Source organism: Solanum stenotomum, chromosome 1, assembly GCF_019186545.1.
Source record: "Solanum stenotomum isolate F172 chromosome 1, ASM1918654v1, whole genome shotgun sequence".
Classification (NCBI taxonomy): Eukaryota; Viridiplantae; Streptophyta; class Magnoliopsida; order Solanales; family Solanaceae; genus Solanum; species Solanum stenotomum.
The window spans coordinates 18957745-18970962 of record NC_064282.1 but is presented as its reverse complement, the minus strand read 5'-3'; the positions used below and the strand labels follow the sequence as shown (position 1 = coordinate 18970962).

General features: G+C 34.8%; 1 protein-coding gene across 1 annotated transcript; it reads left to right on the top strand.

Annotated features, from left to right (window-relative positions):
* The first annotated feature begins 359 nt into the window (after nucleotides 1-359).
* On the top strand, nucleotides 360-10838 carry LOC125861600 (uncharacterized). Its single transcript, XM_049541483.1, has 8 exons — nucleotides 360-952; nucleotides 1030-1799; nucleotides 2831-2968; nucleotides 3161-3276; nucleotides 3412-3598; nucleotides 3731-4045; nucleotides 9363-9858; nucleotides 9994-10838. Exons 1-8 carry the CDS (start codon nucleotides 392-394, stop codon nucleotides 10831-10833), a joined length of 3423 nt encoding a protein of 1140 aa, XP_049397440.1. The 5' UTR covers nucleotides 360-391; the 3' UTR covers nucleotides 10834-10838.
* The last annotated feature ends 2380 nt before the right edge of the window (nucleotides 10839-13218 follow it).

Genomic DNA, 13218 nt, shown 5'->3' with positions numbered 1-13218 from the left:
CTGAAAAAAGGGAAGATACAATATGGGGAATAAAACAACATAGAAAGACCAGGATATTCTATATTGTTACTGAGTTTTTGTGTGAAAGAAACTTTATTTTTTTTGTACAGAGTTAGAAATACGAAAGGCAAGTGAGAAATATTACACCAACAAATTTCATAAGTGGGGTCGGAGGGCGTTACTTTTAGCTTGTGGTAATAGAGAGGTTGTGTGCGAGTATCACATTTGAAAGCAGTATGAAAAAGGAAATACAGAAGAAAAGAAGAGGAAGCAAATAGTGTAGTCAACTAAGTCCACACTTTTCTCTTTCCTTATATCCTAGAAAAGAGAGAGCTTTTGAGAATTCAGAGGTGAAACATCTAAAAGATTTCATAATTCTTTGTTAGAACTAATGGATAGAAGGCTGTGGGAAGCTGCTCAAAAAGGAGATGTTCATCACTTGCAAAGCTTGATCAAAGAAGTCCCTTTTCTGCTCAGCACAGTTTCATTAGCAGGTAGTAATGAAACTCCTCTGCATATTGCTTGTTCGGGTGTCCATCTTGAGTTTGCTAAGGAGATCATTCATTTGAGGCCAGAATTTGCAAGAAAACTAAACCAGGATGGTTTCAGCCCTTTGCATATTGCCTCAGCAAATGGGGATATAGAGATTGTGAAGGAGCTCTTGAACGTTGACCGTAATCTATGCCTTATCAAGGGGAAGGACAGAAGGATTCCCCTTCACTATGCAGTAATCAACGGCAGAGAAAATGTCATGAAGGAGCTTCTTGTTTCTCCAGACTCAGCAGAAGAAGTGACTGCTCGTGGTGAGACTTGCCTTCATTTAGCTGTCAAGAATCATCAGTTTGAAGCATTCAAGTTATTACTTGACAACCTCAAGTATGATCTTTTAAACAAGAAGGATATCCAAGGAAACACTGTTTTGCATCTTGCTGTCTCAACTAAGCAATACGAGGCAAGTATCTTTTCATTAAATATATATGCCTCATCTTTTGATCTTGATTTTTAACTTTCAATGATTCATTCATTCAGGTTGTTGATATGTTGCTGGATGAGAATGTTGTATCTAAGGGCACAATTGAGGTGAATTCTTTGAACAAGAAAGGTCTTGCACCTTTGGAGGTACTATTAGAGGAATCTGGAGATGGAGATATTGAGGAAATTCTAAGAGCATCTGGTGCTTTATCTGCTGAAAACTTGCAAGTTTTGGTTGTTCCAGTTCAAGATCAACAATCCAGCAGGGAACAAACAAGGGACGATGGGCCTCGATCTAATGTTAAGAAGCTTCAGGATTTCTTCAAGTACAATAAGACCAAAGATCCTCCAGGAAAAATAAGAGACACTATTCTTGTGATAGCCATTCTAATTGCAACAGCAACTTATCAAGCAGGTGTCAATCCACCAGGAGGCTTATGGCAGGACACTTGCTCGCCTGACGACAATAACAACTGTACTAGTCGTGATGGCATACTGCGGCATTTCGCAGGAGAGTCAGTGATCGCTACCATCAATCCTGTTTACTATGGCATGTTCTTGGTTTTCAACTCCCTCGGATTTACTGTATCCATCTACATGATAAGTTTCCTTACAGGAGGATTTCCTATGGAATTTGAACTGCTAATCTCACTTATTGCCTTGGCGGTAACCTATTTTATTGTTGTAGTTTCCATACTACCTTACTGGGGACTTACTGTCTTCTTTCTTTTCCTTTTCCCAGTCCTTCTAGTACTGATTCCCGTCACTTTAGTGATGTTGAGAAACTATTGCAAGAAACCTAGATTCTTATCACAATTTGTTGTTGGGTTGTGAATGGGAAATAAGAAGAGAAAATGGAAAATGTGGGGAAACTAATTTGGAGGGAAAATGAAAAGTCATTCTTTGAAGATGAAAAATCATTTCTCCCATATTGGTAAAAGAAAGGAAATTGTTGTATTTATATTAGGAAACACTTCCTTTAGTTCTTAAAAGGTTAAGAAGAAGGTGCCTCCTCGTGCCATCGTCACTCGGCTTTGGATTTGGCAAATGATTGATTGATAATATTTTTGGACAAAATTTATTTAATCAATCTCATTAATTGATTTCCTTTCTCTTATAAATTAATTCAGAATATTAGTTAATTAACAAAATTAATTTTGCGTAACGGAATTTATTTGAAATTCGCGTGTAACGGTAAAACCGTTATGAAGGGACCCGTTCCTTCGGAAAAGGCGTTACTTTTCCCAAAAAAGATGCAATGCTCTGGAAAGACACCATTGTCCGAACAGACGCGTTGCTTGCTGCAAATGGCTATAAATAAGAGGTTTTTTCCGTTTTTCATTCACTGAATTTTTTTACTCTTTGCATACATTTTCTTACAAAAAAACAAATTGTCGATCGATTGAGTCTGTGTGTGCTCTCGTTGTTGTTCTTGCGTTGACTGAAATTAGTGAAGTTTGAGGTACTGCTACTTCTCTAATAGTTAATCCATTTTATCTTGGGAGGAGTTAATCTGTAACCTCGGGTACTTGAGGGGATTAAATTTCTTAAGGAAACACAGTGAGTTCTGTGGATTCGGATTCTATTTTTCTGTCTGTTTCATCTTCTTTATGTTTCTGTTTTTTGCTAACTGAATACAGGAGATAACAAGCTTAAGAAATTTAATTGGTTTATGTATTTGAGGTTTCTAGAGATTATAACCTTTATGGTTTTCTACTCTGTTTGAATTTTTAAAATTCATTTGATTAACGATTAAAAGAACATAAAAACTTTATCGTTAAATCAGAAACAGGCTGTGTAATAATTTATTCTTTACTGTTAGTATTTCACATACTAAATTGTCTGTCATTTGTGATAGAAAAATGACAAATTCAAGTCAAGTAAATGTTGGAACAGTGAGTGATGCAACAACATTGGTTGCACACAATCGTTCAAATGCTTCCCTTGCACCGGCTGAGAAACCTGCAAAGCTTTTTGGAGTCGACGTCAAGAGATGGTAGCAGAAGATGTTCTTCTATCTGACTACGTTGAGTCTGCAGAGGTTCATTAGTGAGAACATTTATGTTATGTTGAATGAAACTCTGACCGAAGAACGATTCTTGGTGATAGAAGCATGAACACATTTAGATTTTTTGTGTAAAAATTATATTCTGAGTGGCCTGCAAGATGATCTGTACAATGTGTACAGTAGTGTCAAGACCTCAAAAGAACTCTGGGATGCTTTAGAAAAGAAGTACAAAACAGAGGATGCCGAAATGAAGAAGTTCATTGTGGCAAAATTTTTGGACTGTAAGATGATAGACAGTAAGACCGTTGTCACCCAAGTTCAAGAACTGTAGGTCATAATCCATGATCTCCTTGCTAAAGGTATAAATTTATTTAATGCCTACGTTGAAAATATTAAGTCTATTCTTAATACTCACATAATCTTTAATGTAGGATTGATTGCGAATGATGTTTTTCAAGTGGCGGCCATTATTGAGAAGTTACCTCCATTGTGGAAGGATTTCAAAAACTACTTGAAACATAAACGCAAGGAGATGACTGTTGAAGATCTCATGGTAAGGTTGAGAATTGAAGAGGATAACAAGGCCGCAGAAAAGAGGTCACGTGGTAATTCAGCAATGTCTGGAGTAAATATTGTTGAAGAAGATCCCACAAAATCAATGAAAAGAAAGAAAACATCTGGTCCAAAGAGCAATCCTCTTAAGAAGAAATTCAATGGAAGTTGCTTCAATTGTGACAAACGTGGTCATAGGGCTACTGAATATTGGGGTCCCAAGAAGGACAAGAAGAAGGATCAATCAAATTTGGCTGAATCTAAAGAAGAGATGGACGATCTCTGTGCAATGCTTTTAGAATGCAACTTGGTTGGAAATCCAAGAGAATGGTGGATAGATTATGGTGCCTCATGCTATGTTTGTGCCAACAAAGAATTATTTACATCATATACTCCAGCACCCGTATACGAGAAGTTATTTATGGCGAACTCCGCTACTACAAAGGTTGAAGGAACTAGCAAGGTCCACTTAAAGATGACATCGGGCAAGGTGGTGACTTTGAACAAGGTCTTGTATGTCCCAAAACTGCAAAATAACTTTGTTTCTATACCAGTTCTTACCAAGAATGGATTCAAATGTGTATTTGTTTCTGATAAAGTTGTAGTAAGTAAGAATGAGATGTATGTAGGAAAAAGTTACCTCACTGAGGGCCTCTTCAAACTCAATGTAATTGCAGTTGATATGAATAAATATTATGCTTCTTCTTACTTGCTTGAGTCTAAATGTTTATGGCATGAACGTTTGGGACACATTAATAACAAAACCTTGCGAAAACTGATTAACTTAAATGTTTTGCCTAAATTTCAGTGAAATAAATCAAAATGTCACGTTTGCGTTGAATCTAAGTATGTTAAGCATTCTTATAAATCTGTTGAAAGAAATTCATATCCCTTAGAACTGATTCATACTGACATTTGTGACATGAAGTCAACACCATCACGTGGTGGGAAAAAGAATTTCATAACTTTTATTGGCGATTGTATTAGATACTGTTATGTATATTTGCTAAATAGTAAGGATGAAGCAATAGATGCATTTAGGCAATATAAAATTGAAGTTGAAAATCAGTTGGATAAAATGATCAAAAGTAATAGAGATGGAGAATATGAATCTCCATTTGCAGAAATATGTTTGGAAAATGGAATCATCCATCAAACTACTACTTCTTACTCTATTCAATCTAATGGAATTGCGGAAAAGAAAAACCAAACTTTAAAGGAAATGATGAATGCCTTACTTATAAGTTCATATTTACCATAAATCTTGTGGGGGAAGCTATCCTTACCGCAAATCAAATACTCAATAGAGTGCCTCACACACCAAGACACGTGTTATTCCATATGAGAAATGGAAAGGTAGAACACTTAACTTGAAATATTTCAAAGTGTGGGGGAGTCTAGCCAAAGTCCAGGTTCCTATACCTAAGAGGGTGAAAATAGAGCCTAAGACTGTGGATTGTATATTAATTGGATATGCCACAAATAGTATGGCATGTCAATTTTTGGTTCATAAGTCCGAACATCTGGATATTCATAACAATACGGTAATGGAATCAGATAATGCTGAATTCTTTGAACATATCTATCCGTATAAAACTAGACTTGAGTCATCTAGTGGGGGGTCTAAACAACCTCAAGAAGAACCAAAAGAGAATGAATCTAATGAAGAGAGTCCAAGGTGCAGTAAATGTCAAAGGACATCTACTTCATTTGGATATGATTTTGTAACATTCCTTCTTGAAAATGAGCCTCAAACATTCAAGGAAGCTATGTTTTCTAACGACTCAACCTCTTGGAAGGAGGCTGTCAATAGTGAGATTGAATCAATCTTAAGCAATCATACTTGGGAGTTGGTTGACCTTTCTCCAGGGAACAAACCCTTGGGTTCAAAATGGATCTTCAAAAGGAAGATGAAAGATGATGGAACTATTGACAAATATAAAGCAAGACTTGTTGTCAAAGGATTTAGACAGAAAAAAGGTCTTGATTATTTTGACACATACTCGCCAGTGACTAGGATTACATCAATTCGGATGTTAATTACCCTAGCTGCAGTATACGGTCTTGTAAGCCATCAAATGGATGTGAAAACCGCCTTCTTAAATGGAGAGCTGGAGAAAGAGATTTACATGGAACAACCTAAGGGCTTCGTAGTTCTCGATAAAGAAAAGAAAGTATGCAAACTTGTTAAATCACTTTGTGGATTAAAACAAGCACCGAAATAATGACATGCAAAGTTTGATCAAACCATGTTGTCAAATGGATTAAAGATCAATGAATGTGATAAATGTGTCTACATTAAAGACACTCCGAATTAGGAGGTCATTGTATACCTATATGTGGATGTCATGTTGATAATGAGCAAGGACATTGCTAATGTAAAAGCTACTAAGCGTATGCTCGCTAGTAAGTTTGATATAAAAGACTTAGGAGTTGTTAATTTGATATTGGGAATTAAGATTTACAAAACTCCTAACGGTCTAGCATTGTCTCAATCTCACTATATTCAAAAGGTACTTGAAAAGTTCAAATATTTGAATTTCAAAAGGGCAAAGACCCCAATTGATGTGAACTTTAATCTTGCTAAGAATAAAGGAGAAAGTCAGTCTCAATCGAATTATGACAGAGTATTGGGACGTTTGATGTATGTCATGAATTGTACACGACCAGACATAGCATGCACTATATGTAAACTGAGTCGATACACAAGTAATCCCAATCAAAATCATTGGATGGCAATGAAGAGAGTTTTAGGGTACTTAGATGACACTCTAAACTATGCTTTTTATTACACCAAATGTACAACAGTTTTTGAAGGATATAATGATGCAAATTGGATTACTGGGTCAACTGAAACGAAATCCATGAGTGGATATATTTTCACTATTGGTGGATGAGCAATATCTTGAAAATCATCCAAACAAATATGTATAGCTTGCTCTACAATGGAGTCTGAATTCATCGCCTTAGACAAGGCAGGTGAAGAAGCTTAGTGGCTCCGGAATTTCTTAGAAGCTATTCCGTTTTGGCCTAAACCAATGGCCCCTATATGCATACATTGTGATAGTCAAGCTGCAATAGGAAGGGCTGGAAGTGTTATGTATAACGGGAAGTCTCGTCATATACGACGAAGACGTAACTCTGTTAGACAACTACTCTCTAGTGGAATTATCACAATTGACTATGTAAAGTCAAAGGATAATGTGTCGGATCCACTTACAAAAGGCCTAACTAGAGATGGAGTTGAGAGATCATCGACGTGAATGGGACTATGGCCGAGAAGAAGTCATCTTGGCGGTAACTCTACCTAGAAGACTGGAGATCCCAAGATCTAGGTTCAAGGAGATCAAACAAAGTCATAGATAACGGTTCAACATTGTCAATTTATTTTATAATGGTTTCTAAGTTTGATACAGGGTATATCAAATAGTGTATCTACGGGATAACACAGTTAGAAACCACTTATGTAAGTGTGAAGTGTAAGTCGCTTCAAAGAGAATTCGGTAAGGCCAGTTCTCTAAGCACTTATTAACCAAGATGTGTTCATGGCTGAAACGAATAAAACAATGAGAACCAAAAACAGTTCAAGGGTTGATTGTGTGACTTATGTTGTCTAGGTATACACCAAAGCTCGACGGTTCAAAGATATCAAATCTACTGATTGACCGAGTATATCCGATATATTTTCACTACGAAAAGTTTAAAGGGAAACCTACTTATCCAAATGCGATTAACCCTTACTTACGAGACACACAAGTTTTTCATGCATATGTTTTAACAATAGCCCTTCCCCATTCATGTGGGGGATTGTTGGGTTTTAACAAGGTGTGAATGGGAAATAAGAAGAGAAAATGGAAAATGTGGGGGAACCAATTTGGAGGTAAATGAAAAGTCATTCTTTGAAGATGAAAAGTGATTTCTCCCATATTGGTAGAAGAAAGGAAATTGTTGTCCTTATATTAGGAAACACTTCCTTTAGTTCTTAAAGGGTTAAGAAGAAGGTTCCCCCCTTGCGCCGTCGTCGTCGCTCGCTTGACTTTGGCTTTGGCTTTGGAAATGATTTGATTGATAATATTTTTGGACAAAATTTATTTAATCAATCTCATTAATTGATTTCCTTTCTCTTATAAATTAATTCAAAATATAAGTTAATTAACAGAATTAATTTCGCGTAACAGAATTTATTTGAAATTCGTGTGTAACGGTAAAAACGTTCTGAAGGGACCTGTTCCTTTCGAAAAGCCATTACTTTTCCCAAAAAAGACACAACATTCTAGAAAGACACCATTGTCCGAACAGACGCGTTCCTTGTTGCAAATGGCTATAAATAAGAGGTTTTTTTTCCGTTTTTCATTCACTGAAATTTTTTCCTCTCTGCATACATTTTCTTACAAAAAAACAAATTGTCGATCGACTGAGTCTGTGTGTGCTCTCGTTGTTGTTCTTGCGTTCGCTGAAATTAGTGAAGTTTGAGGTACCGCTACTTCTCTAATAGTTAATCCGTTTTATCTTGGAAGAAATTAATCTGTACTCGGGTACTTGAGGGGATTAAATTTCTTAAGGAAACATAGTGGGTTCTGTGGACTCGGATTCTATTTTTCTGTCTGTTTCATCTTTTGTCTATTTCTATTTTTTGCTAACCTGAATACAAGGAGATAACATTTATAAACTAGACAGCTACTTGAACAAAACATTTATAAACTAGACAGCTACTTGAACAACGTCTTCCTGTATTTTCTTCTTCTTTTGAGGTTCAATCAGGATGTATTGAGATTCTAAATAAAAAATTACTTGTGAGATTTATTACAATCACTTTTACTTGATCGCTTTTAAATGGTCTTATATGAAAATAGGTTGACGTGTTGTTTTTGTTGACGCTTCCATAGTATTTTACTATTAAACAAACTCTCAAATTTAGAACTACCTGAGTCAAGTCTGAATTCAGGCACTCAACATTATTCTATATTATCAGTAACTTTGAATTTGCTAACCACCTTAATATTAGGATTACCTCAATTCAAGTATTGGCTGCAGTTGTCAATAGACCCGTCCAAAGGTGTAGCATAATGGTCAATAAAGTGAGGGAAAGTCCTCGGAGACCAAAACTCTAGATAGTCAAAAAAATGTTAAGTGGTTTCTTCCCATTTCTAAGTCTTTGTGGACAAAGTTACTCAGTACCTATGATCAATTTTACTATCAAATGCCATTAATATGCTTTCCTGACAATTCAACTTAATCCTCAATTTTATTTCAATGAATTGGCATACTAGTTTATTAAACAAAACCTTTAGAATTCATAATCACTATTTGAACAAGATAAGAGCAAGTTATTATATACATGTCATGTTCTGAATTAATTGATCCATTCAGCAAAGGTTCGGGTGATTTTAGCACAACAATTATATACATTACATTGACTTTGAATTGCTTACATATCTAAATACACGATTAAGAAATACATAAATATCCATATGTCTAATTAAATAAACTACTACTCAATTAAGTATGATTTTAGCATAACAATTATATACATTTTATTGACTTTTTCACCATAATTTGCTTGACATATTGAACTTAAAATATCAAAAGAGAGTGACTTAATGATAACTAACATTTGTCTTACTATTTGATAAACCTGAGATTTGCTCATTCAAGAAGAAAACTCTCATCCTAAACAAGTCAAACTGAACTCCTTTCTAAAAGAGTTGAATTTGAGATATTCAGAGCTGAGATATTCCTATCTGCTGAGCACAACTTGATGAAAGAAACTAAAATCCAAACGATAAAAACCGAAAAAATTGCATAATTCATTGGTAGAATCGATGGACAGAAGGCTGAGGGAGGCTGCTCAAAAAGGAGATGTTCATCACTTGCAAAGCTTGATCAAAGAAGTCCCTTTTCTGCTCAGCACAGTTTCATTAGCAGGTAGTAATGAAACTCCTCTGCATATTGCTTGTTTGAGTGTCCATCTTGAGTTTGCTAGGGAGATCATTCATTTGAGGCCCGAATTTGCAAGAGAACTAAACCAGGATGGTTTCAGCCCTTTGCATATTGCCTCAGCAAATGGAGATATAGAGATTGTGAAGGAGCTATTGAACGTTGACCGTAATCTATGCCTTCTCAAGGGGAAGGACATAAGAATTCCCCTTCACTATGCAGTAATCAAAGGCAGAAAACATGTTATAAAGGAGCTTCTTGTGGCTTCTCTAGACTCTACAGCAGAAATGACTGCTCGTGGCGAGACTTGTCTTCATTTAGCTGTCAAGAATCATCAGTTTGAAGCTTTCAAATTACTACTTGAGAATCTCAAAGAATTCACAAGTATGGCCTTTTAAACAAGAAGGATATCCAAGGAAACACTGTTTTGCATCTTGCTACGTCAACTACGCAATTCGAGGTAAGTATCTCCATTACTATGCCTCTTTTATCTCATCATATCAACTTTTAAATTTCAATAACAGATGAGAGAAATGATCGTCCAGGTTGTTGATCTATTGCTCGACGAAAATTTTGTTGCTAAAGGCACTATTGAGGTGAATTCTTTGAACAAAGGAGGCCTTACATTTTTGGAAGTACTACTTAAGGAATCCGGAGATAGAGATATTGAGGAAATTCTAACAACATCTGGTGCTGTATCTGCTGAACACTTGCAAACTTCGCAACAAGAAGGTTTTCCACAATCTTGGGTTGTTCCAGTTCAAGATCCATCAAATGAACAATCCAGAAGAGAACAAACAAGGGACGATGGGCCTCGATCTAATTCTAAGAAGCTTCAGGATTTCTTCAAGTACAATAAAACCAAAGATTGTCCAGGAAAAGTAGGAGACACCCTTCTTGTAATAGCTATTTTAATTGCAACAGCAACTTATCAAACAGTACTTAGTCCACCAGGAGGTGAATGGCAGGACACTTACTGGCCTGATTACAATAACAGCAGCAGTAGTGATGGCATAATGTCCTTGCGACGAATTGCAGGACAATCAGTGATGGGAACCAACAATCCAATTTCCTATGGCTTGTTCTTGGTTTTCAACTCTATCGGATTTTTCGTGTCCCTTCACACTATAAATTTCCTGACCATAGGATTTCTTTTGCAATTGGAACTACAGATCTCACTTGTTGCCTTGATAGCAACCTATGATACTGTGATGTCTGCCATAACGCCTAACCGGGGAATTTCTCTCTTATTTGCTATCTTTTCCATAGTGTTTCCAGTATTCTTGCCTCACATTACAAAGTTGTTGAGAAACCATTGCAAGAAACCTAAATTTATTATCAAGATTTGTGAACTGTTTAGATAGTTGAACAACATCATCCTATATTTGATTCTTTAAAGGGCATTATGTTTAGGGCTCGCGTCCAATACTTTAGGGCTCGAGTGGAGCTCCTTCATTGGCTAATGTCTTACCTTTGTAACATATAAATATATAGTTTACCATTCTCACTAGTAATTCATTATGATTTCTCAAGGAATACACAATACTAATACTTTCCTTACACTTTAAGTTTCCTCTCTGCATTCTCCGCTGCGTTGCTCTCCTAGTTTGTACTACGATCGTACCTCAGATGCTCACTGCGACGTAATCATTTTATCTAAGCTATTTTTTTTTCTATTTCTAAGTTATATTCTATCTAACAAGCTAGCTAAGTTAATAACGCATACCGTTGACTTCTAACAAATTCAACCGTACCGTTTTTCGGTGAACACATATATAGTTAGTTTTATTCTATGCTAGATTTTAAATCTAAATCAACTATGAAAAGATGTGTTTGTCTTGCTGATAAATCTTTTACTTTTTTTTTATATACATATTACTTAAGTTTTATAGACACGACAGACACCGGGGGGCTCTAAGGCTTGGCCAGTGAGATCATTGCCTTGGGCCTAAAAAATTTGAAGGCCTCAAATTTGTTTAGATTATTATTATTAATTTTTTATAAATTAATATAATTTATATAATTAAAATTGTTATTGTATATTTTTTATTATTATTTATTTGAGAGTATTTTTTACCAATAAATTCATAAATTCTCATAATCTTTTCTCTCATTATTTGATATATTTGTTTTAACTTCCAATTTTAAATTTTATCTTTTTTATATAGGAACTAAGTTATATATATTGATAACATAATGATTTTTTTTTCAATCTTTTCATGAACTACGTGAACACAAAAATATTCATGCACAAGTTTCCTTTTCATTTTAATTTAATATATTATATGAAAATTTTATAATTTGTTTTAGATATTCACCAATGAGTGCTACTTAATGGAATGAATTATATCATTTAAATTGATCAGAAATTTGGATATTTTTATTACTATCCATGCTCAAAACTTCAACTATTAAGTTATGTTTTTTTCTTTTTCTTATTTGTGATGATAGCCAAATTAAAATTTCAATTTGAGTTTTGAAGCTTAACATCGATAATCCATCCCTTTTATTTTTTGTACTCTTCTTCCTTCTTCTTTTTTTTGTGTCAAATTTGATAATTTTTTGTCTTAAATGATTAATCTATTGTGTAGAAAATTGTTTTTCTTGTTAGTGTATAAATTTTATAAAATAAATTTAAGGACCTTTTAATATAATTTTGCCTTAAGCCACAAAATCTGTTGAGCCACCCCTCAGACACGTGACTATTTAGTTATTACCAAAATTACAAATAGTACGTAGAATAATATACAAAATTGTTATACATGTTTTCACATGTGTTATTGCTAACCATTAGTGTATTTGATCGGGCTTTGCATACTAAAGAAATTTTATTACAAATATAAAGACTACACATAGATTTGATCATAGAAGTCGTATGCTTATGTATGCTGTTGAGAGTTGGAATTTATTATTTGTGATGGGGTGTGAGGTGAGGTCAAAAATACATTATTTTAATCATTATTTGCCTCATATTTATTATTTATATATGTCCTTTTTGAGCATGAATTTTATGGATTGTGCTAAATAATGTATTTTATTTGTAGGAGTAAATTGGTGTAAAGTTGAAGAAGTTTGAAGCTAAAACGAATTAAATATAAAAGGTTCAAGAAGGAAATCAAGCGGACAACTTAATAAATTAAATTCAATATAATAATATATAAAATATATAAGAAGTGCGTGCAATTACGAAGTGCAAAATGAATTCAAGGCTGCCACGTGCCAGAATCTGAAGAGAGTGGCCAATTGAGAGGCGGTGGAAGTTGAGGCGGTTTTACGCACAGGAGGAATTCCAATTCCTTTTGGTTTCGGTTTTGGGTTTCTAATTTGCTTTGGACTCAATTATTTTATTTAGGGTTTACTATATCGATAAATAGTCCATAGAAATAATTATTGGAGGCATCAATTATAGAAGGAGATCAATTAGAGGGCATCAAGTAGAAAGTCATCAATACTTTTTAGGTTTCTTTTCTTCCTCTTGTTTTCTTAGATATTAGTAGCTAAAACTCTTGTTCTGGAGCTGTAGCTACGGATTCAATGTTGATTATTTAAGGTTTTTGAATTAATTCTTGGTTGTCATTATAAGTTACTTCTATATTCTTGTTTTAGTATTTTATGCTTGATCACCATGAGATAAATACATTGTCTAATTTGAAAATCGAGAGATGAGGGATTAGATTGACCAGAGAATTTAGAGAGCTCGGTCCACCCATTAGATTGAGGTGATTAGTGTTCAGGAGTGACGCCCAGAC